This window comes from Phyllobates terribilis, unplaced genomic scaffold (assembly GCF_046119375.1).
Source record: "Phyllobates terribilis strain yellow unplaced genomic scaffold, ASM4611937v1 Scaffold_1__5_contigs__length_1240528914, whole genome shotgun sequence".
Classification (NCBI taxonomy): Eukaryota; Metazoa; Chordata; class Amphibia; order Anura; family Dendrobatidae; genus Phyllobates; species Phyllobates terribilis.
The window spans coordinates 857,989,267-858,011,662 of NW_027362761.1; the positions used below are offsets into that span (position 1 = coordinate 857,989,267).

The following is a 22,396-nucleotide window of genomic DNA, read 5'->3' on the forward strand; positions in this document are numbered from 1 at the left end:
GACTAAGTAAAAATGTAAAAAAAAAGTAAAAAAAATGTTTTCAAACTGTTAAAAAAAAAATCACAAAATAAATAAAAATAAATAAAATATTAAACCGATAAATCCGTATATTTATGCAAAAACAAAAAAAGTACACATATTTGGTATCGCCGCATCCGAAACAACCCGAGCTATAAAACTGTCACACTAATTAACTCCTTCTTTGCACACCGTAATAAAAATAAATAAAAAACGGAGCAAAAAACTATGCTTTTTCCTCATATTGCCAAACAAAAAGTGGAAAAAAATGCGATCAAAAAGCAAAATAGAAATAAATATGGTACCGCTGAAAACGTCATCTTGTTCCGCAAAAAAAAAGCTGCCATACAGCTCCATCAGCCGAAAAATAAAAAAGTTATAGCACTCAGAATAAAGTGATGCAAAAAAAATATTTTTACACAATTGTTTTATTGTGTAAAAGCGCCAAAACATCAAAAAATATACCGTAAGTGTAGTATCGCTGTAAACGTACTGACCCAAAGAATAATGCTGCCTTATCACTTTTACCACACGCAGAATGGCATAAAAAAAACCTCAAAAAACAATTCCTGAATTGTTGATTTTTGTTAATTTTACCTCCCAAAAAACGGAATAGAAAGCGATCAAAAAATGTCACGTACCCAAAAATGGTACCAATAAAAATGTCAACTCGTCCCGCAAAAAACAAGCTGTCACATGACTCTGTCGGCCGAAATATGGAAAAATTATATCTCTAAATATGGCGATGCATAAACTAGATTTTGCAAAAAAAAGCATCTTTTAGTGTGTGACAGCAGTCAGTCATAAAAACCTGATATAAATCTGGTATCTCTGTAATCGCACCGACCTGAAGAATAAAATAATCTCATCACTTATATCGCACGAGGAACGGCGTAAAAAATAAATAAAACCAATTCTTCACCTGCTACTGATTTGTTTATTATGTCTCCCAATGTGCTCACCACACATCTAGATAAGTTCCCTAAGTGGTCTAGTTTACAAAATGGTGTCACTTGTAGGGGGTTTCCACTGTTTAGGCACATCAGGGGCTCCCCAAATGCGACATGGCGTCCGCTAATTATTCAAACAAATTTTACATTCAAAAAGTCAAATGGCGCGCCTTCCTTTCCAAACCCTGCAGTGCACCCAAATAGTGGTTTTCCTCCACATATGGGTTATCGGCATACTCAGGAGAAATTGCACAGCAAATTTAATGGTGCAATTTCCCCTGTTACCCTTATGATAATGCAAAATTAGGGGATGAAAAACATTTTTTGTGGGAAAAATGTGAAAATTTTATTTTTACGGCTCAATATTATAAACTTCTGTGAAGCACCTGGGGGTGCAAGGTGCTCACCACACATCTACATAAGTTCCCTAAGGGGTCTAGTTTCCAAAATGGTGTCACTTGTGGGGGGTTTCCACTGTTTAGGCACATCAGGAGCTCTCCAAACGCAACATGGCGTCTGCTAATTATTCAAACAAATTTTACATTCAAAATTTCTAATGGCACTCCTTCCCTTCCGAACCCTGCAGTGTGCCCAAACAGTGGTTTTCCCTCACATATGGGGTATAAGCGCGCTCAAGAGAAATTGCACAAAAAAATTTGGGGTCCATTTTTTCCTGTTACCCCTGCAAAAATAAAAAAATTGGGTCTAAAGGAACATTTTTGTGAAAAAAGTTAAATGTTCATTTTTTTCTTCCATATTCCAAAAATTCCTGTGAAGCACCTTAAGGGTTAATAAAGTTCTTGAATGTGGCTTTGAGCACCTTGAGGGGTGCAGTTTTTAGAATGGTGTCACTTTTTGGTATTTTCTGTCATGAAGACCCCTCAAAGTGACTTCAAATATGATGTGGTCCCTAAAAAAATGTTTTTGTAAATTTTGTTGGAAAAATGAGAAATCGCTGGTCAAATTTTAACCCTTATAGCTCCCTAACAAAAAAAATTTTGGTTCCAAAATTGTGCTGATGTAAAGTAGACATGTGGGCAATGTTATTTATTAACTATTTTGTGTGACATATCTCTCTGATTTAAGGGCATGAAAATTCAAAGTTTGAAAATTGCAAAATTTTCAAAATTTTCGCCAAATTTCCAATTTTTTCACAAATAAACGCAAGTGATATCAAAGAAATTTTACCACTGTCATGAATACAATATGTCACGAAAAAACATTCTCAGAATCAGGGGAATCCGTTGAAGCGTTCAAGAGTAATTACTTCATGAAGTGACAGTGGTCAGAATTGAAAAAATTGGCCCGGTCACGAAGGCAAAAACAGGCTCTGGCGCGAAGTGGTTAAGCAAAAGCTTTGCCCTATGTTGTTAATCATCTGCTTGAATAATGAGGCTAAGTCTTCAGCTGAGATGAGAGGAGAGGAGAGGAAGGGGGAGCTGGTGGACAGAGGAGGGACTTGAAAGTACTGAATAGCTGGTTAGGGTTGTGAGACACGTATGATATGAGAGATGAGAAGTAGGTTTGTTTTGCTGCAGTGAGCAATTGTGCAGCATTTTGAAAACTTCTGTTACTGGACTTCACTCCCTTTCTTTGGCAGTCGCACAGCGGTATGCCTTGTAGATGAGAGGCAGGAAGAACATGTGCTCCAGTAAATGACAAGCGCTACATCAAGTGGCCTCTGCTCCTCTTCCTCCACCTTAACATCACACACAGTACAGTCCTCAGAGGTGCCACCCCAATTACCCTTGTTTTCACCCACGTCTTAACTCTCCAACTGGCCAACTGACTATGGGGAAGCACAGATGGGTGAGTCTGCAGAGCTGTTCACACATTCCATTTTGGGGCATCAGAGGTCTGATCCAAAGCTTAAGAGACTCAAGAGGGGGAAAGCATGTGTAGAGATGTCCAAAATTTTTTTCAGTTGATCCAGGCGCAGATGAAGTAGGGTCCAGAAGAATCTAAACCCTTGTCACCCGATGTTAACCCCTGGGAGTGGGAATGGATGGGTTGGAGAAAGAAATAAATACACACCAGAACATGGAGAACTAAACTAATAGAAAATGGGTTGGAGAACTAAACTAGTAAGACAACAGGGGTTGGAAAACTAACCTACTAAACAGCTAGGGTTTGAGAACTAAACCACTACACACCAGGGGATGGAGAACTAAACCACTAGACACCAAGGTGTCACTAGACAGCAAGTGTTGGAATCACCAAGGCTTGCGGGACAAACCTTTGTATCTAACACTTCCTCCAGTGCTTCTGCATCCTCCACTTCCTCTAGGGCCTCCACCAGCACCCTCAACCTCTGCCTTATTGAGACACACGTTCCAACAGTGCAGAGAGAATCGCCCCCACCTCCGTACTGCGCAGCCGGGGCTCACCGCAATCAGGCAGTCTTCAAATTAATATGCCTTGAAGATCGCAGGTGTGGTGCCCCTGAGGGTTCAGTTGCGACTGGGGTACTGCACCTCAGTAGAGGTGTGGTATCTCCTCTTCCAGGTAAGGATGGAATACTTCTCAGGACACCATTTCACCATTCAACACTATACCACTCCTGTCCTGTAGGGGGCCTAAATGCACCAGGGTGCTGCCCCGGCCCGGGATATAGGAGATGGGGGGAGCCAAAAGATAGGGGGAACCATGTAGTGGGTGAGGGTGGAGAACACACTTTTAGGTTACACTTATTCATTCATATTTAATCTACAGACATCTTGGGTTCAAGGTCTTTGATTGTGATCTTCATCGCTGATTGTGGCCTTCTGTTAGAACCTGCAGCCTATTGAAGATACACAGTCCTCGTTCTCTGGCCTTGAGATGAGGAGTGGGTCAGAGTTAACCACTGCCTCTACCCGGTCAAGGTCCTGACCTGAGAAGGCCTGGAGGGGAGTAGAGGAGACAAGCTCCACAGGCAAAAGGATCCCAGGGGGATATGGACGGAGCGGCATACGCCACCTGTATTTCTTACTCTGGCCTAGTCAGAGGAACTCCTGCTGCAAGAGGGGTGACCGGCCCCCGATATCTGACTTTGCTACTTCACGTCCCAGTCAGAAAATCCCGGAGGCTTAGTGGATCCCAGGAGGGATACGGATGGAGCGGCATACGCCACCTGTACCTCTCTACCTGCGTTCATCCAGTGGGACCCGGCCTTACACCTAGTTCTAACCGCACAAACAGTCAAGTGGAGACTTAGTGGGAGAACTCACCAAGGAGAGGAACACACACCAGAGGGGTCTCGACAGGTGCTCCTGATCTACCTGGAAAGTGCTGGACCCCCTTCCTGGTGGCCGCAGCACGCCGCGAGGAGCAGAGGGAAGCTTTGCAGCTGAAACTTCATCAAGTGAGTAAAATACCCTGGATGACTTCACACCCCGCTTCAGCTTGTTATTTCCTGCGCGGCACTGCACCCACCATTCCTTTCTCACACTGCCCTGAGGCCCGCTCCACCTGCGGGGAGCCGTCCCATCTTAGCTGTCTGTAACACCGGCCTCAGTGGACTGAAACAGCGCTGGTGTCCATCACCGGGAACCATAGGTGGCGTAGTCGGAAAATTACCACTCAACCCTGAAAGCCCATTAAACATCTTTTATTGTGACCGCCCTGGGTACGGACCGGGTCAGGGCCTCGACTGTAACCCCGAGACAACTACACTGACCCGGCTCCGAGTAAAACCCCCACTTCCCAGGGTGAGGGCTGTGAGCGTCACACAGGCATCCAGCTGAAGAGTTATGGACAGCTCTCCAGGCCGAGTTTGAGCAATAGCTGTCTCCACTGAACCTGTAGCAAGTGAAGACCGTGTGTGATAATGGTGCAAAAACCGGTGGCAGCCCTATGCCGGGGCAACCTCAGACATGTGACTTTCATGGCTCACATCCTCAACCTGATGGTACTGCAATTTCTCTGCTTCTAGTCTGAATGCGCTGCTGCGGAAACCACAGTCTCTGCATGCTCACTTAAAACTATAAAAATGAGCAGAATCTTTATTATAAAAGCCAGACTACTAGACAGCAAACTCCTTCATGATGATAGAGGCCACCATCTCCTTAGCTTGCTGGTACTTTTCTGTGGGAGTGAGCTTGTCTGTCTCCAAACAGCCAGGAATATCCAGTGAATGGTACGCCACGATTTGGTATTAGTACTCAGTACCAAAAGAAAAGCCATCCAGAATTTCTGTACCACAGGAATTTTATTTGGTAGACTGGCTGAGCAAACATTTGTTTCTCACAAAGGAGATGAAGACACTGAGTGGCAGTAGGCGCAAGTTTCTCCAGCATGACCTGATTGTTATTGTTAGATATCAGAGGGAGAACATAACTGGGCTTTACCAAGGTGCCATATTGCATCTTAAGCCTTATAGACTCTGCACTTGCGGCCTTACATTCTACAGGATGGTGGGGAAGGAGATAGTAGGTCGTGGAGTTGCATTAGCTCCGGTGATGTTGAGGTGGGGTGGCAGCGAGGCTGTAGGCTGTCTTAAAGAGATGGGTTTTCAGGTTGTGTCTGAAGGATCCGAATGTGATGGCTAATCAGATGTGTTGAGGCACAGAATTCCAGAGGATGGGGGATATTTGGTACAAGTATTGGAGGTGATTGGGTGAGGAACAAATAAGTGTGGAAAAGAGGTCTTGGGAGGACCAGAGATTACGTAAGGGAATATATTGGGAGATTAGTTCAGAGATGTATGGAGAAGAAAGGTTATGGATGGCTTTGTATGTCAGTGTTAGTAGTTTGAACTCAATACACTGGGCAATTGGGAGCCAGTGAAGGGATCTTATAGATTGCAATCTTATTGATTGCTGAAGCCAGTCCACAGTAAAAAAGAATTCATAGAGTGTTCGGGAACCTTCCCACACACTTTTCTTAGCCAGGGATGCTTTTCAGCAGGGTTGGACTGGCCCACCAGAGAACCGGAGAATCCTACAATGGGCCCTGGCTTCTCCATTAGGAGAGTTCATAGGGCAAACCTTTCAGGTTGTGATGATGATGAGGCCATCCATCTCCTTAGTTCTCTGTTACTTGGAATGCAAGTGCAAGTATGCAGCCAGCCACCCACCCACCCACAGGCCGTATTACTAAACTGACACATTTCTGGACAGCTGCTTGCACTTGAAATGTTGCCTTATAGGCTGATGGAGGTGGAAGCTTTTCACAACTTCATAGCGGCATTGGCCGGGTTTCCATACTCAGTCCCCAGCCGCCACTATTTCTCCTGGTGTTGTCCCCACCTCCCACAAGCACGGGTCCCAGAACATTACCCATGCCCTCCCCAGTGCACTTAGTGGGAAGGATCGCCTAACCACAAACACGTGGACAAGTGAATGTGGCCAGGGATGGTACGGAGCCAGTCTACAATAAAAAAACAGCCATAGAATGTCTGGGAACCTTCCCACACACTTTTCTTAGCCAGGGCTGCTTCTCGGCAGGGTTGGACGTGCCCACCACAGATCCGGAGAATCCTCTGGTGGGCCCTGGCTTCTCCTTTAGGAGAGATCATAGCGCAAACCTTGCAGCTGCTATGGGGTTCTTTAGCGGGGGTGGAAGGTGGTCCCTCAGAATCAAATCCTCTGGTGGGCCCAATGTTTTTCAGTCTGACACTGTTCGGTGAGAGTTGTATTTCACCACAGCCATATTCTTTATCTCAGTGACTCTGGCTGTCATTTGTCCCAGGAAGTCCTCTAATTCAGCTTATTACATAAGCAATGGCAGCCCGTCCAACATCAGCTCACACTTCTCGGTGGTACTTAGTCACAGACAAAGATCTTTATTTACGCCTTGAATTTAATCACTACAGAGATGGACAATGGCCTGATATGCAATGCGTTTTGAAAAATAATGTGCATAAGCAAAGCCACGGTTTAGGCCACTGAAGGTCATTAAGCGAAACTCATACCGCTTTCCCACAGACTGAAAGAAGGGTATCAAGACTTCCAAGACATCCAAGACATCCCTGTCCTCCCCAAGAGGATGACTGTCCATGTTCTCCTCCTCATCCTCCTCCTCATTATCATCCAATACGCTTTGAGATGAGATGAGGCTGGACTGCATAGTTCCTTGCTCCGCCTGCAATGCCTCCTCTTTAACTGTGAGCAGCGAGCGTTTCAGTAGACAGAGAAGTGGGATGGTGACACTAATTATGGCATCATCGCCGCTCAGCATCTTGGTGGAGTCCTCAAAGTTTTGGAAGACGACACAGAAGTCAGACATCCATGCCCACTCATCAGTTCTTATGTGCGGAGGTTGACCTGAATGCCGATGGGTGTGTTGAAGCTAGTACTCAGCAACTGCCGTCTGCTGCTCACAAATCCTTCCCAACATCTGCAATGTTGATTTCCAACATGTGGTGACATCGCACAACAGTCGGTGAGCTGTAAGCTGCATATACTGCTGAAGCACTGTCAGGGAGGTGGAAGCTATAGCTGACTTTCTGCAATGGGCACACACGCGGTGTGCTTTCAAAAGCAGCTCTGGAAGATTTGGGTAGGTTTTGAGAAACCGCTGAACCACTAAGTTGAGCACATTTAGTGCTCTCTCATTATTAATGTGAACCCCTGTATGGAGAACAATATCAGCACCGAAAAATTAAAAGATGGTACCATGGTACTAAGAAAAACAATTTTGATTATATCTTGTGTACCCCTGTGGCAAAAATATCTGCACCAAAGAATAAATTTCACTAGAGTAGAACTAGTATAATGGTGACCGACAACTCTTTCACTACAGCCAAACCCAATAGACGAAGACCCAATCAGGATTCTCCACGCTTCCAAAAATTAGTGGCAGACACCAGCAAAGTGGCATCAATTTCAGTACAGTAGAAATTGTAGAAATAGGAACGACACGGCTTTCCCTAATGCCAACCCAGTAGATGGAGACTCAATCAGAAGTGTTTACATTTCCCTAAATAAGGGCCTAACATCACCAATGTGGCATCAATTTCACCAGAGTAGAAGTAGTTTCTTCCACTACAGCCAAACCCAATAGATGGAGACCCAATCAGGATTCTCCATATTTCCAAAAATTGGCAGACACCAGCAAAGTGGCATCAATTTCACTGTGGGAGCAATAATTAGAAAATGGAAGACATACAAGACCATTGATAATCTCCCTCGATCTGGGGCTCCACACAGGATCTCACCCCGTGGGGTCAAAATGATCTCAAGAACGGTGAGCAAAAATCCCAGAACTGCACGAGGGGAACTAGTTAATGACCTGCAGAGAGCTGGGACCAATTTTACACAGGCTACCATCAGTAACACATTACGCCGCCAGGGACTCAGATCCTGCAGTGCCAGATATGTCCCCCTGCATAAGCCATTACATGTCCGGGCCCGTCTGAAGTTTGCTAGAGAGCATTTGGATGATCCAGAAGAGTATTGGGAGAATGTCATATGGTCAGATGAAACCAAAGTAGAACTGTTTGGTAGAAACACAACTTATCGTGTTTGGAGGAGACAGAATGCTGAGTTGCATCCAGAGAACACCATACCTACTGGGAAGCATGGGGCAACATCATGCTTTTAGGCTGTTTCTCTGCCAAGGGAGCAGGACGACTGATTCTTGTACATGAAAGAATGAATGGAGCCATGTATCGTGAGATTTTGAGTGCAAACCTCCTTCCATCAGCAAGGGCATTGAAGTTGAAACGTGGCTGAGTCTTTCAGCATGACAATGATCCCAAGAACACCACAAGGGCAACCAAGGGGTGGCTTCGTAAGAAGCATTTCAAGGTCCTGGAGTGACCTAGCCAGTCTCCAGATCTAAACCCTATAGAAAACCTTTGGAGGGAGTTGAAAGTCTGTGTTGCCCAGCGACAGCCCCAAAACATCACTGCTCTAGAGGAGATCTGCATGGAGGAATGGTCCAACATGCGAGCAACAGTGTATGCCAACCTTGTGAAGAATTACAGAAAACGTTTGACATCTGTCATTGCCAACAAAGAATATATAACAAAGTATTGAGATGAACTTTTGTAGGTGACCAAATACTTATTTTCTACCAAAATTTAAAAAAAATGTATTTCCAAATCAGACAATGTAATTTTCAGGATTTGTTTTCTCATTTTGTCTCTCATAGTTGAGGTCTACCTATGATGTCAATTACAGGCCTCTCTCATCTTTTTAAGTGGGAGAACTCGCACAATTGATGCCTAACTAAATACTTTTTCCCCCACTGTATGTTAGCCATTTTCCTGAGGTTCAAGCCCATGCTGGGTTGGTGGCTGACTAATTCTGATGCTTGTTTCCTCCGTCCCCTACCGCCAAACACGAACAAAGAGGGGATGATTGTTCTGACTGTTGTTTGCCCATCACCTCTTCCTCCTCCATTTGTTCATCGCCTTCACTAACACTTTTTCTGGTATTGCCAACCCCCCTCGATCGCAGTGAACCACCCTCCCTTGGCACCCTGAGATGTCCCCTAGTGTATGACGTTAGTAACAAAAGAAAGTATTTTTTTTTGTGGATGAGGCCTGTATAACATAGGAGATATGCTACGAACAATTTCAAACTGAGATGTCCCCTACTGTATCACATTAATAACAGAAGAAAGTATTTTTTAATTGTGGATGAGGCCTGTTTACATACGAGATATTCTCCAAACTAATTCAAACTGAGATATCCCCTGCTGTATAACATTAGGAATCAAAGAAAGTATTTTTTGACTGTGGATGAGGCCTGTATAACATAGAATGTATGCTCCAAGATATTTCAAACTCAGATCTAGCCTGCTGTATCCTGTTAGTCACAGTAAAAAATATATTTATTTACTGTGCATAAGCTCTGCATACAGCTGAATTTCACCGCTACTAAAATATTATGTGGCTTTTAGCAAAGTGTATGACGTTTGTGACACCAAAAAATGTTTTATGGTCTCTGACTAGCAACAGAAAAAATATATTTTTTTTACTCTGTATACAGCTGAAGTTCACCGCCACTAACGTAGAAGCTGACGTATAGCAGAATGTATGACGTCTGCCACACAAAAAAATCTTTGGTGGACTGTGGCTAGCAATAGAAAAAATCAATTTTTTTATCTGAAAACAGCTGAATTTCACCCACCAAAAAAATGACAAACCAGGCTAACATAGTTTTCACTATCACATTAGCAAATGAAAAAAAAAGTTTTTTGTGCTCTGCACTGACAATCTCTGCAGACAGCTGAATTTCAACTCCACAAAAAACAAAAAGTGGCCTACAAGGGCTTACTTGCTTGCTTTATCACATTAGTAAGTGCAAAAATAGATTGAAGGTCTGCATGGAGCACAGTACAACTGGTGCACAGCACTGTTCTGAGCCATATGCCCTGCTCTTTCTGTCAGAATCTCAGAAATTGCACAAAAACAAAAAAAGGGCTGCAAGGTCAATTGAACAGGTACACAGCACAGGACTTATCTACACTATCTGACTTCCACAGAAGCGCCCATCTATCTAGCTAATATCTCATTACACAGGACAAAGCACATTCAGCGTCTGTCTCCTCCAGTTACATGCATAAAATGGCCGGTTTTTACATGGAGAGGACATGTGATTTCAGCAGCCTATTGCAGAAGTCCTTGTGTCTGGGACACTCTGGATGCTTCCTGCTCTCTGATTGGCTAGTCGCGCTTTCCTGACTTAAAGTGTAAGTTCTACAAGAAGAAAAAAAAAACTGATCTCAACTGTTCTGAGCTATCACCAGTCCCCCCACTCATCTGCCAAGTTTCCCCACTCATCATACACAAGCACTATGCTAGCAAAACTGTAAAAAACGCTGTAGTTGGCCCACAATCACGTAACCACGGAAATTTGCTGAATGTTACCAATTTTACAGAATTTAACAAATTTTGCTCGCCTTTCTGATCACGAATTCGAATGTGCCACATTCGTGTCGAATTTAAGTTTGGAGATCGGATCTTGAACATATTCGCTCATCACTACTTAAATACAGAGCCGTCTGTCAGTCACTGCCGGGCATAGGCGGATTATAATGAGGGCAATCTGGGCTACCGCCCAGGGCCCGAGGCTCTGGGGGGGCCCATAGTCAGACTGCCCTCATGATAATGGTCGGTGCGCCGCCTGCAGGACAATGCAGCAGATGCGAACACGCAGCGCACTCTGCATGCCCATATCAGCTGTACTCACATGCAGAGCCCCTGGGATTCCCGGCTGTCTGCTCCTGCACTGCAGTTCCCTGTGGTGCTCTGTGCTGGCTCTGCCTCCCTGCTCATCTTGTGCTCAGTGCTGCCTTTCAATGCTTCGGTTCCTTCCTGCTGGCAGCTCCTGGTGATGGTAAGAAGAAAATAGCATCCTGTGAGAGAGTGACTTGGGCATGTCACCCAGTGGGCTGCAGGGTATGTGACCATGGGGGACCGCAAGGTATATCACCATGGGGGGCCACAAGGTATATGACCATTTGGGGGGGCCACAGGGTATATTACCATGAGGGGACCACAGGGTATGTGACCATGGAGGAAGAGCCGCAGGGCATGTGACCATGGGGGGGGCAGCAGGGCATGTGACCATAGGGGCCGCAGGGTATGTGACCATGGGGGGTCCGCAGGGTATGGGACCATGGGGGGGCCGCAGGGTATGGTACTATGAGGGGGCTGCAGGGTAGGGGACCATGGGGGGTGCAGGGTATGTGACCATGGGGGGGGGCACAGGGTATGTGACCATGGGGGCTGCTAGTGGCTGCATAGTATATTATGTTGGGGACTACAGATTAATGTTATCTTGTGGGTTTAGGGGCTGTAAGGAACTATATGGGGGCTCATACTATATATTAGGAGCTATGTGAGGACTCATACTGTTTGTATATGGCTGTGTGGGGGCTCATGTTGTATGTAGGGTGCTCATACTGTACGTAGGGGGCTATGTGGGGGCTCATACTGTATATTGGGGGACTGTGTGGTGTCATTGTAGGTAGGGGACTTTGTGTGGATCCATACTTTATAAAGGGAGTTATGTGGGCGCTCATACTGTATATATGGGGCTGTGTGAGTGTTCTTACTGTAGCTATGTAGGGCTCATACTGTATATTGGGTACTGTGTGTGGACTCGTACTGTATGTGGGGGCTCATACTGTATATAGGAGGCTATGTGGAGGCTCATACTGTATATTGGGGGACTATGTGGTGTCATATTGTATGTAGGTGTGGATTTATACTGCATAAAAGGAGTTATGTTGGAGCTCATACTGTATCTATGGGGCTGTGTGAGAGCTCTTACCGTATCTAGGTAGCTATGTAGGGGCTCATACTTTAAGTAGGGGCCTGTGTGTGAACTCCTACTGTATGTACAGGGCTATGGGGGGTTCATACTGTATGTAGGGGGCTATGTGTGGGTTCATACTGTATATGGGGGGGCTGTGTGGGGGCTCATATTGTATGTAGGGGGCTTTGCGGAGGCATATTGCCTGGACCTGTGAGCTGTTATTCTCATTACAGTTCGGCTTATAGTCTCCTTTCCTTGTCCTGATTGAAGGAATTTCCTGATGGATCCCTGAATGACCAAAGGAGGACAAAAAGCGTCGGAAGAAGACGCCGCTAAGCTTAGTACACAACTGTTCAGGCCATATAGTTATCTGACCACGTTCGCCCATCACTAATGTCTTTATGTATTGAGTTTTTAAAATAAAGAGAGAATTTTTTTAGTTTTTTTTTTATGTTTTACATGTATGAAGGCCCCATAGGTTGATTGCTTTGGTTGTTGATTGAGGGGGCTATGTGGGAGCTCGTACTGTATATAGGGTATGTCAGCACATTAATTCTGCTCAATATTAAGTGATACAAATATTATAAAAAATAATTAATATGTTAATATTGAGCAGAATTAATTTCAGCCTATTGTTCGGCCTCCACAACAGTCATTGTTTCTCATGTGGCCCCTTATGAAAATTAATCTCCCACCCCTGCCCTATTATGTATGTGGCTATGTTATATATAGTTCTGTACATAAGGGAAAAATGTGCGCTCAGTGATACGCTCACCACTATTTCTGTCAGCGGGAGGGGGCCCACGCCTTCTAAACTGCCCGGGGCCCTGGCTACTCTTAATCCACCCCTGCTGCCGGGACATGCTTATGGCCACCACTTACTATGTACTGAGCCGTGACTGAAGCTGCATCGGCTGCCCCTCTACTACTGAAAGCTGAAGGCTACCTGGAAGAATAAAGTTAATTTCCTCCCGGCAGCCAAGGTTTCGATGAGGAGGCTGCATGGCTTTACAATGCTATTAACCTGCAGATTAACCCCATATCTGCAGATTAATAGCATTTTTCGACATGATAGGTTCCTTTAAGTAGATATCCCTGCAATAGTCAGTGACAGCACAGGCTTCATAAGACAATAAATGATTGGTCTCATTGTGAGCAACACAGTGAGCAACACATTTGTCACATTAAGCTAGTTCTGGTGAATCAAAGCCTAAGGCTGCGTGCCCACGTTGCGGATTACAAGCGTTTTTGCTGCGGATTTTCCGCAGAGGAAACGCTTGTAAAACGCTTGGTAATCCGCATCCCATGGTCCCCAATGAGAATCCGCAAGTTCTATGCCCATGCTGCGGATTTTTCCGCAGCGTTTATGCTGCGTTCAAAAATCCGCAGCATGTCCATTAATTTTGCGTTTCCGCATGCGGAATTGCCTTGTGCAATGCATTAAAAACGCAAGGCAATTCCGCATGTTGAAAACGCGCGATAAGCGCGCGATAAACACGCATTAAACGCGTGCGGAATTCCGCATGCATTTTTCCGGGGGAGGACATGCGGAAATGAAGCAGAAATTTTGTGCTTCATTTCCGCAACGTGGGCACATAGCCTAAATACATGATTGTGAATTGCACAGATAGTTTTTGCGATAAGTATTAATGTTCCATAGTAGACAACTGATTGCTTTGGATTTAAGTAGCATGATCTTTTAGCATTATTTAGCTCATATAGTAAAACTATTCTTTCTTTTTTTCTGTTATACTTGAAATATATTATACTATATATTGGCACTCTCTTTTAAAGGGAATGTCACATAAGTTGTAAAAAGAGTTAGAAGTTATCACCCAACAATACCAAGAAACCTTGTCTGAATGTAGCAGAGGTCGGGCATTCACACCACAGCTTCATTCAGTTTCTCCAGAACTGCCTTTAAGAGCAGAATAGAGTGCTGTACTTGGCTATCCTTGGTAGTCTAGGAGTATGAATGGAGTAGAGGTGTGCATGCCTAGCCTCTGCTTCAGTTGAGGACCTTCAAAGACCTATTTTGGGATTGGTGTGGGTTACACCGGTTGAACCCTCACCTATTTGCAAATTTTCTCATAACCTATGGATTGGTGATTACTTCTAAAAATTAGAATAATTAATCCTTAAAATGATGCAGGATTAAAATGAACTACAATAATATTAGATCAACATGTAACAGTGTTTTTTTCTGGTTGTTTAAATTGCATAAGAAAATGTGAGTAGTATTATTATTATTAGCTTTATGAACCAATTCTGCATGGCATACTGGCAGGGACTAAGAGATGAAACAGTAATGGAATGAAATTCACTTTGAATTAATATTGTTACACAATAACCTATTCTTTATGACCAATTTACAGTTACATTTCCTATTTTCAGGTTATTAAATGCAAAGCTGCAGTTTTGTGGGAGCCTCATCAACCACTGAAGATTGAAGAGATTGAAGTCGCCCCTCCTAAGTCCCATGAAGTCCGAATAAAGGTAAACTGTACATATACATAACCTTCACAGGCAGGTAAAGAGGATCTTATCGTTCAATGCATTCTTTAAAGGTCACCCTGCTGTTGGTATCTTAAGCCAAAGCAGAGTGCAAAGCTCACTTTTTTGTGTATAATTGACTGAGGGGGCAATGTATAGTCACAACATAATGAAAAGTTCACAGTCTACAGGCATTATCTTCTGTAAATAAAACTAAATCTATTTGAAGCAACCGGTAGTCACTAGTATCTTTTGAAAAGGTCAAAGACTGATCCAATGGTGTTTATGCTGCAGACAGCAATATTTCACATTCCATACTAACCCAATTAAAAAAATACAGATGGGAGAGAAAAGGTAGCTATAAAAACAGAGCACTTAAAAACCCCCAAAACAGATTATACACTAATATTTGCTACAACCCTATCTCAGTGTCAGCAGAAAACTGTGCTCAATATTATTATAATTCCTCTGACTTAAATTGGTAACAGGTAGAGATGAGTGAATTGATTTACGGAGTATCAAGTTCAAGTAGAATTTCCTGAAATTTGAAGTTTCACGCGAGTTGAAACATTTTAACATTTGATTTGTGATTTGCAAGAAAAACAAACTTGTCTGATACCATTTCCCACACTGCTGAAGCATCAGAGAGCAGGCATTATGCCCTGCATTTATGACATCTTATGAATTATTATACCATATACAGTGGTTACCAGTACCTGACTAGTTGTTTTCTATCTCCAGAGTCGCTGGGTAAATCTCTCTCATCTGTAGAGTGTAAGCTCTTATGGTCAATGGAGTTCTCTCTTTCCTGTAGAGGTAGAGTGTAAGCTCTTATGGTCAGTAGGGTCCTCTCTATCTCCTGTAAAGTGTAAGCTTTTATGGTCATTGTGGTCCTCTCCCTCTCTTGTCTGCAGTGTGTATATACTCATATGATCAGTGGAATCCTCTCTCTCTCTCTTCTGTAGAGTGTAAGCTCTTATGATCAGTGGAATCCTCTCTCTCTCTTCTGTATTGTGTAAGCCCTTATGGTCAGTAAGGTCCTATCTATCACCTTTAAAGTGTAAAGGTATGGCAAAAGAATAAACACCCCCTAAAGATATTATGACAACTGTAATATACTATATTTCTATATTGTATAAATGTGAAGTTTTATGGAATTATTCATGGTATTGTTATACGCTGAAAAGGTATGATAAATTCACTTGTGTTGGGGAAAGGACAGTATAGTGTAGATGCAGGGCACCGCAGAGTCATAGTTCACAGTCAATCTTGCAGGTAGGAGGAGTATTTGGGATTAACAACACAGTTACTTCCTGGTTACATGCAAATTGCCTCTTCAGAGAAAAAGAGGACTTGAGCTCTATAGCGCCACCTATTGGAAGCAGCAATCCTACAAGTCACAATAGACCCTTTAATGAGTCATGCAATATGACTTAGAATAAAAGCTAAATCAGAAACTCATTTTGCAGACACAGTGTTTCAGGATGTTGTCCCTCATCAGTGCAAAATATGAGATCTGATTTGGCTAGGTGAGAGGCTCTGGACTGAGGTCTAAGGTGTAACCTTTCTCCTTGTGGAGAGTGACACACCGGCTCTGGCATGCCAAGGTAAGGAGACTTATTTGCTCCTCTGGGAAATTTAGTATGCAAAGTGCCTCTTCAGAAAAAAAGAGGACTTGAACTCTATAGCACCACCTCTTTTTCTCTGAAGAGGCAATTTGCATATTAAATTTCCAAGAGGAGCATTGCACAGCGAATAAGCCTCCATACCTTGGCATGCCAGAGTCAGGAGAGACGGTACCCCTTAGACCTCAGTCCAGAGCCGCTCACCTAGCCAAATCAGTTCTCATACTTTGCACTGATGAGGACCAACAGCCCGAAACACGTGTCTGCAAATTGAGATTCTGATTTGACTATTATCCTAAGTCATATTGCACGACTCTTTAAAGGGTTGATTGTGACTTGTAGGATTTTTGCTTCCAATAGATGGCGCTATAGAGTACAAGTCCTCTTTTACTCTGAAGAGGCAGTTTGCATATTAAATTTCGCAGAGGAGCATTGCATGGCGAATAAGCCTCCTTTCCTGGTTACAGTGAGGCACCAGTTAGTGTGTAGATCTGATTGAGGAATGAAGTGGGTCACTTTACTGGGGTGTGCATGATAGGAAGATTGCTGAGGTAGCAAGCCCTGAAAAGAACTGTACTAGAGGAGAAGTGGCAAAAATACCCAGGCACACAGGCGGAAAATCCTTGACACTGAGAAGTGAGGCTGACAGCTGAAGAGTGTATGATCTGAAATCAGAAATACAGCTGCGGGATGTGGAGGCAAGGCAGCTAGTAAAGGAGTGGTGCTGAAGAGGAAACATGCAAGCCAGTCCTGGAATCATAGGAAGAAGACTAGCCTGACCAGATTGGGCCATGAGTACTATTGCAGTGGTAAAAATATAAAAGTAACATAGAGATGGAGAGTTCAAGTTACTTGTGCCATTTTATTGAAAAGTACTTTGCAAGCTCAATGCTACTATTTCTAATTGATAAGTCTGTGCCTCAGTTTAAAGCGGAAGTGAAAACTAAGCCTTGTACCTGCTACCTACTGTATACATTGCATTCTAAATTAATTATTATGCACATAAGACTTAAGTGTCATAAAGATGTAACTTTTTTTTGTTTTTAAAATAAACTAATGGATGGTATTGTGTCTCAGGGCTCTTTGGATCTCTGAAATCAATCTTGATCACCTGTGATAATTAGTAGAGATGAGCAGTGTTCGACTAGAACTGTTTGCCAATCTCAAATTCGAGCTGTTTTGGGCGGTGTTCAAGTTGTTCGACGAACCCGAACGATTTGCAAAAAATTCGGCTAATCGAGGTTATGTTCGATAACTGTTCGTGCACCAAAAGCGTGTCCTGCATGTCTGGCGCTATTTAGAGCACCAATCATGCAGGGATTGTCTGCCACTCACTGTAATGCCACAGCCATGGTGGTTGTGGCATTACAGTGATTGCCCAAATCGATGGGAACAGTGCTCACAGTGAAACATGAAAACCCGGCAATTCAGAAGCGGCATACACCGGTACCTAACAATTTAGAACAGAAAGAATAGAGCTTCACACATAGATTAGATAGATAGAAACATGACAGTCACATATATATGAAGTACAGTGACAGTGTTGCTTACTGTACTTGTCATTTAGTGTAAAGGATTTATTTAAAAAAATAATAGTGTTTTCATGCACCGTCTCTTTAAAAAAGCCGTCCGGCATTTCAGCAGCGGTACCCGACAATTTAGAATAGAAGGAATAGAGAATCACACATAGATTAGATAGAAACATGTCAGTCACATATATATGAAGTACAGTGACAGTGTTGATTACTGTACTTGTCAATTAGTGTTAAAATAAAGGATTTATTTAAAAAAAAAATTGGCGTGGGGTTCCCCATAATTTTAGGCTCTAGCGGAGGTTAAGCAGACGGCTGGGGCAGATGTTTGTAGCCTGGGAAGGGGGTAATACCCATGGAGCTTCCAAGGCTACTAATATCAGCCCCCAGCTGAATACCTAGCCTTTACTAGCTATTAAAATGAAGGATCCCCCCAAAAAATGACGTGTGGTCCCCCCTATTTTAATACCTAGCAAAGGCTAGGCAGACAGCTGGGGGCTGATATTAATAGCCCAGGAAGGGTGCCATGAATATTGGCCCCCTCCCAGGCTAGAAACACCAGCCGTCAGCTGCCCCAGAAATGGCGCATCCATAGGATGCGCCAATTCTGGCACTTAGCCTCGCTCTTCCCACTGCCCTGTAGCGGTGGCAGTGGGGTAATAGGGCTGGGGTTGATGTCAGCTTATAATGCCAGCTGACATCAAGCCCAGGTTAGTAATGGAGAGGCATCTATAAGACACCCCCATTACTAACCCCATAGTCAAAGTTGCAAAAAAACACAAACACCCAGAATAAAGTCCTTTAATTGAAATAAAGACACAATTCTTTATTGTTCTAAATTAAACCATACTTACCATCATGCCCATTCCAGCTGAAGCCAATGTCTTCTGCAATAAGAATAAAATAATAAAGCAACATCATCCTTACCTTTCCATGGTTTCCAGGACGGATCCAGCTCTGCTACATTCACATAACAGGCTGGATCGCAGCAGAACGCTGCCATCCAGCTTGCCATGCCCAACACACTGAGAAGCGCAGGCATGCTTGCACTCCTCAGTGTCTCACTGTGACGGCATAAAGATGAGCCGAGTTCATGTCCAATGAACTCGGCTCACCTCAGACACGTCACTGACAGCGTGGGAAAATTCTCCTGCACTCAGCGCTTCAGCGTGAGAATTTTCCCACGCTGTCAGTGACGTGCATGAGGTGAGTTCATGTCCAATGATCTCAGCTCACCTCATGCACGTCACTGACAGCGTGGGAGAATTCTCACGCTGAAGCGCTGAGTGCAGGAGAATTTTCCCTGGCTGGACACAAAAATAGGGCGAAGCCCCACGTATTTTTTTTTTTTTTAATTATTTCATGAAATTCATGAAATAATTAAGAAAAAAAGGGCTTCCCTATATTGTTGTGTCCGGCCAGGTACAAATAGGCAGCTGGTGGTTGGGGGCAGCCCGTTCCTGCCTGCTGTACCTGCCTGGACACAAATATAGTGCGAAGCCCCACGTCAATTTTTTTTAAATTATGTCATGAATTTCCTGAAATAATTTAAAAAAATTGATGTGGGGCTTCGCACTATATTTGTGTCCAGCCAGGTACAACTAGGCAGCTGGGGGCTGGAATCTGTAGCGCAGGGTGGCCCAAGCTTTCTGGGCCCCCCCCCCGCTGCAAATTGCAGTCCGCAGCCACCCCGGAAAATGGCGCGTTCATAGAAGCGCCATCTTCTGGCGCTGTACCCAACTCATCCAGGGCCCTGGTGCGGTGGCTCACTGGGTAATAAAGGGGTTAGGGCCAGCTTGGTATTATCAGCTGGCCCTAAGCCCGAAATTCATGGGGTCACGCCAATTTTAGACATGACCGCCATGAATTTCTAGTAAAGTATTTAAAAAAAAACACAACACACAGAATAAAGTCCTTTAATTGAAATAAACACACAATTCTTTATTGTTCTAAATTAAACCATACTTAACTTCACGCCCATTCCAGCTGAAGCCAACGATCTCCTGCAATAAAAGTAAAATAATAAAGCAACATCATCCTTATCTTTCGATGGTTCCCAGGACAGCTCCAGCTCTGCTGCATCGAGATGACAGGCTGGACCGCAGCAGAAAGCTGCCATCCAGCCTGTCATCCCGCAGACACTGAGAAGCGCAGGCATGCTTGCGCTCCTCAGTGTCAGGCTGTGACGGCATCCAGATGAGCCGAGGTCATATCCAATGAACTCAGCTCACCTCATGCACGTCACTGACAGCGTGGGAAAATTCTCCTGCGCTCAGTGCTTCAGCAGAAGAATTCTCTCACGCTCACCGCATGTGTAGGAAAATTCTCCCACGCTGTCAGTGACGTGCATGAGGTGAGCTGAGTTCATTGTCGGCTCATCTGGATGCCTTCACAGCCAGACACTGAGGAGCGCAAGCATGCCTGCGCTTCTCAGTGTCTGTGGGATGACAGGCTGGATGGCAGCTTTCTGCTGCGGTCCAGCCTGTCATCTCGATGTAGCAGAGCTGGAGCTGTCCTGGGAACCATCGAAAGGTAAGGATGATGTTGCTTTATTATTTTTCTTTTATTGCAGGAGATCGTTGGCTTCAGATGGAATGGGCGTGATGGTAAGTATGGTTTAATTTAGAACAATAAAGAATTGTGTGTTTATTTCAATTAAAGGACTTTATTCTGGGTGTTTGTGTTTTTTTTAACTTTGACTATGGGGTTAGTAATGGGAGTGTCTTATAGACGCCTCTCCATTACTAACCTGGGCTTGATGTCAGCTGGCATTATAAGCTGACATCAACCCCAGCCCTATTACCCCACTGCCACCGCTACAGGGCAGTGGGAAGAGCGAGACTAAGTGCCAGAATTGGCGCATCCTATGGATGCGCCATTTCTGGGACGGCTGACGGCTGGTGTTTCTAGCCTGGGAGGGGGCCAATATTCATGGCACCCTTCCTGGGCTATTAATATCAGCCCCCAGCTGTCTGCCTAGCCTTTGCTAGCTATTAAAATAGGGGGGGCCCCACGTTATTTTTTTGGAGGGGTCCCCCATTTTAATAGCTAGTAAAGGCTAGGTATTCAGCTGGGGGCTGATATTAGTTGCCTTGGAAGCTCCATGGGTATTAACCCCTTCCCACGTTTCAAACATCTGCCCCAGCCGTCTGCTTAACCTCCGCTAGAGCCTAAAATTATGGGGAACCCCACGCCAATTTTTTTTTTTAATAAATCTTTTATTTTAACACTAAATGACAAGTACAGTAACCAACACTGTCACTGTACTTCATATATATGTGACTGACATGTTTCTATCTATCTAATTTATGTGTGATGCTCTATCTTTCTGTTATAAATTGTCGGGTACCGCTGCTGAATTGCCGGCTGGCTTTTTTAAAGAGACAGTGCATGAAAACACTAATATTTTTTTTAATAAATCCTTTACACTAAATGACAAGTACAGTAACCAACACTGTCACTGTACTTCTTATATATGTGACTGACATGTTTCTATCTATTTAATCTATGTGTGATGCTCTATTCCTTCTTGTCTAAATTGTCGGGTACCGGTGTATGCCGCTGCTGAATTGTCGGCCGGCTTTTTTAAAGAGAGTGTCTTCTGAGCAGTTTGTCAGCTTTTGGACACCTTTGAAGGTGTTTTCTATGTGTTTCTATTTGTTTTTGTTTGCCTGCCATTGGTTTTAACAGTGTTCAATGGTGTTCTATGGTGTTCGACGAACAGTTCGACGAACAGTTCCTCGAACATCCCGGTGTTCGATGAACTGAACCGAACCCGAACACTACGGGGGTGGCTCAACACTAATAATTAGTTTGCCAGGTGAGTCCAATTAAAGTAAAACTGCTTACGAAGGACATGCCAAATTATTAAGCAGTACACAGGTTTGAAGCAATATGGGAAAGAAAAACGATCTTTCTGCTGCCGAAAACAGCAAACATTGCAATGCTTTGGACAAGATATGAAAACATTAGCTCTTTCACGAAAACTTAAGCATGATCATCGTACTGTGAAAAGATTTGTGGCTGATACAGAGCGCAGATGAATTCCTGTAGATAAAAGCATAACGAGGAAAGTTTCTGACAGTCAAATTCATTGGATTAAGAGAGGAGCTTGTAAATACCTTTACAAAGCAGTAAACCGGTATTTGGAGATAATGTGTCTCTAGAGTCCGTCAAACCTTAAAGTGTAGAATCCCCTAGAGAGGCTTGTAGTTGTGCATAAATCTACTATTCAGCCACCCCTAAATAGTGCTCACAAGCAAAAAAGATTGCAGTGGGCCCAGACGTACAGTACATGAAGACTAATCTTAAAACAGTCTTGTTTACTGATGATTGCTGTGCAACCCTAGATGGAGTAGTGGATGGTTGGTGGATGGCCACCATGTCATGGAGATAGGAGTCATGTTTTGGGCCTTCATTTCTTAAAGTAATGATGGCCACGCGTTTTTCTTTACTTAGCTGCTTTTTTTCTTGCCATAATACGAATTCTAACAGTCTATTCAGTAGGACTATCAGCTGCGTATCCACCTGACTTCTGCACAACACAACTGATGGTCCCAACCCCATTTATAATGCAAGAAATCCCA

General features: G+C 43.9%; 1 protein-coding gene across 3 annotated transcripts in view; it reads left to right on the forward strand.

Moving 5' to 3' along the window:
• LOC141153740 (alcohol dehydrogenase 1-like) overlaps nt 1-22,396 on the forward strand; it is a 225,746-nt gene that overhangs the window by 55,155 nt on the left and 148,195 nt on the right. For all 3 annotated transcript variants that reach the window (XM_073638847.1, XM_073638856.1, XM_073638839.1), the window contains exon 2: nt 14,555-14,656. In XM_073638847.1, coding sequence (XP_073494948.1) covers nt 14,555-14,656 — 102 coding nt within the window. The remainder of the gene's footprint in view (nt 1-14,554; nt 14,657-22,396) is intronic.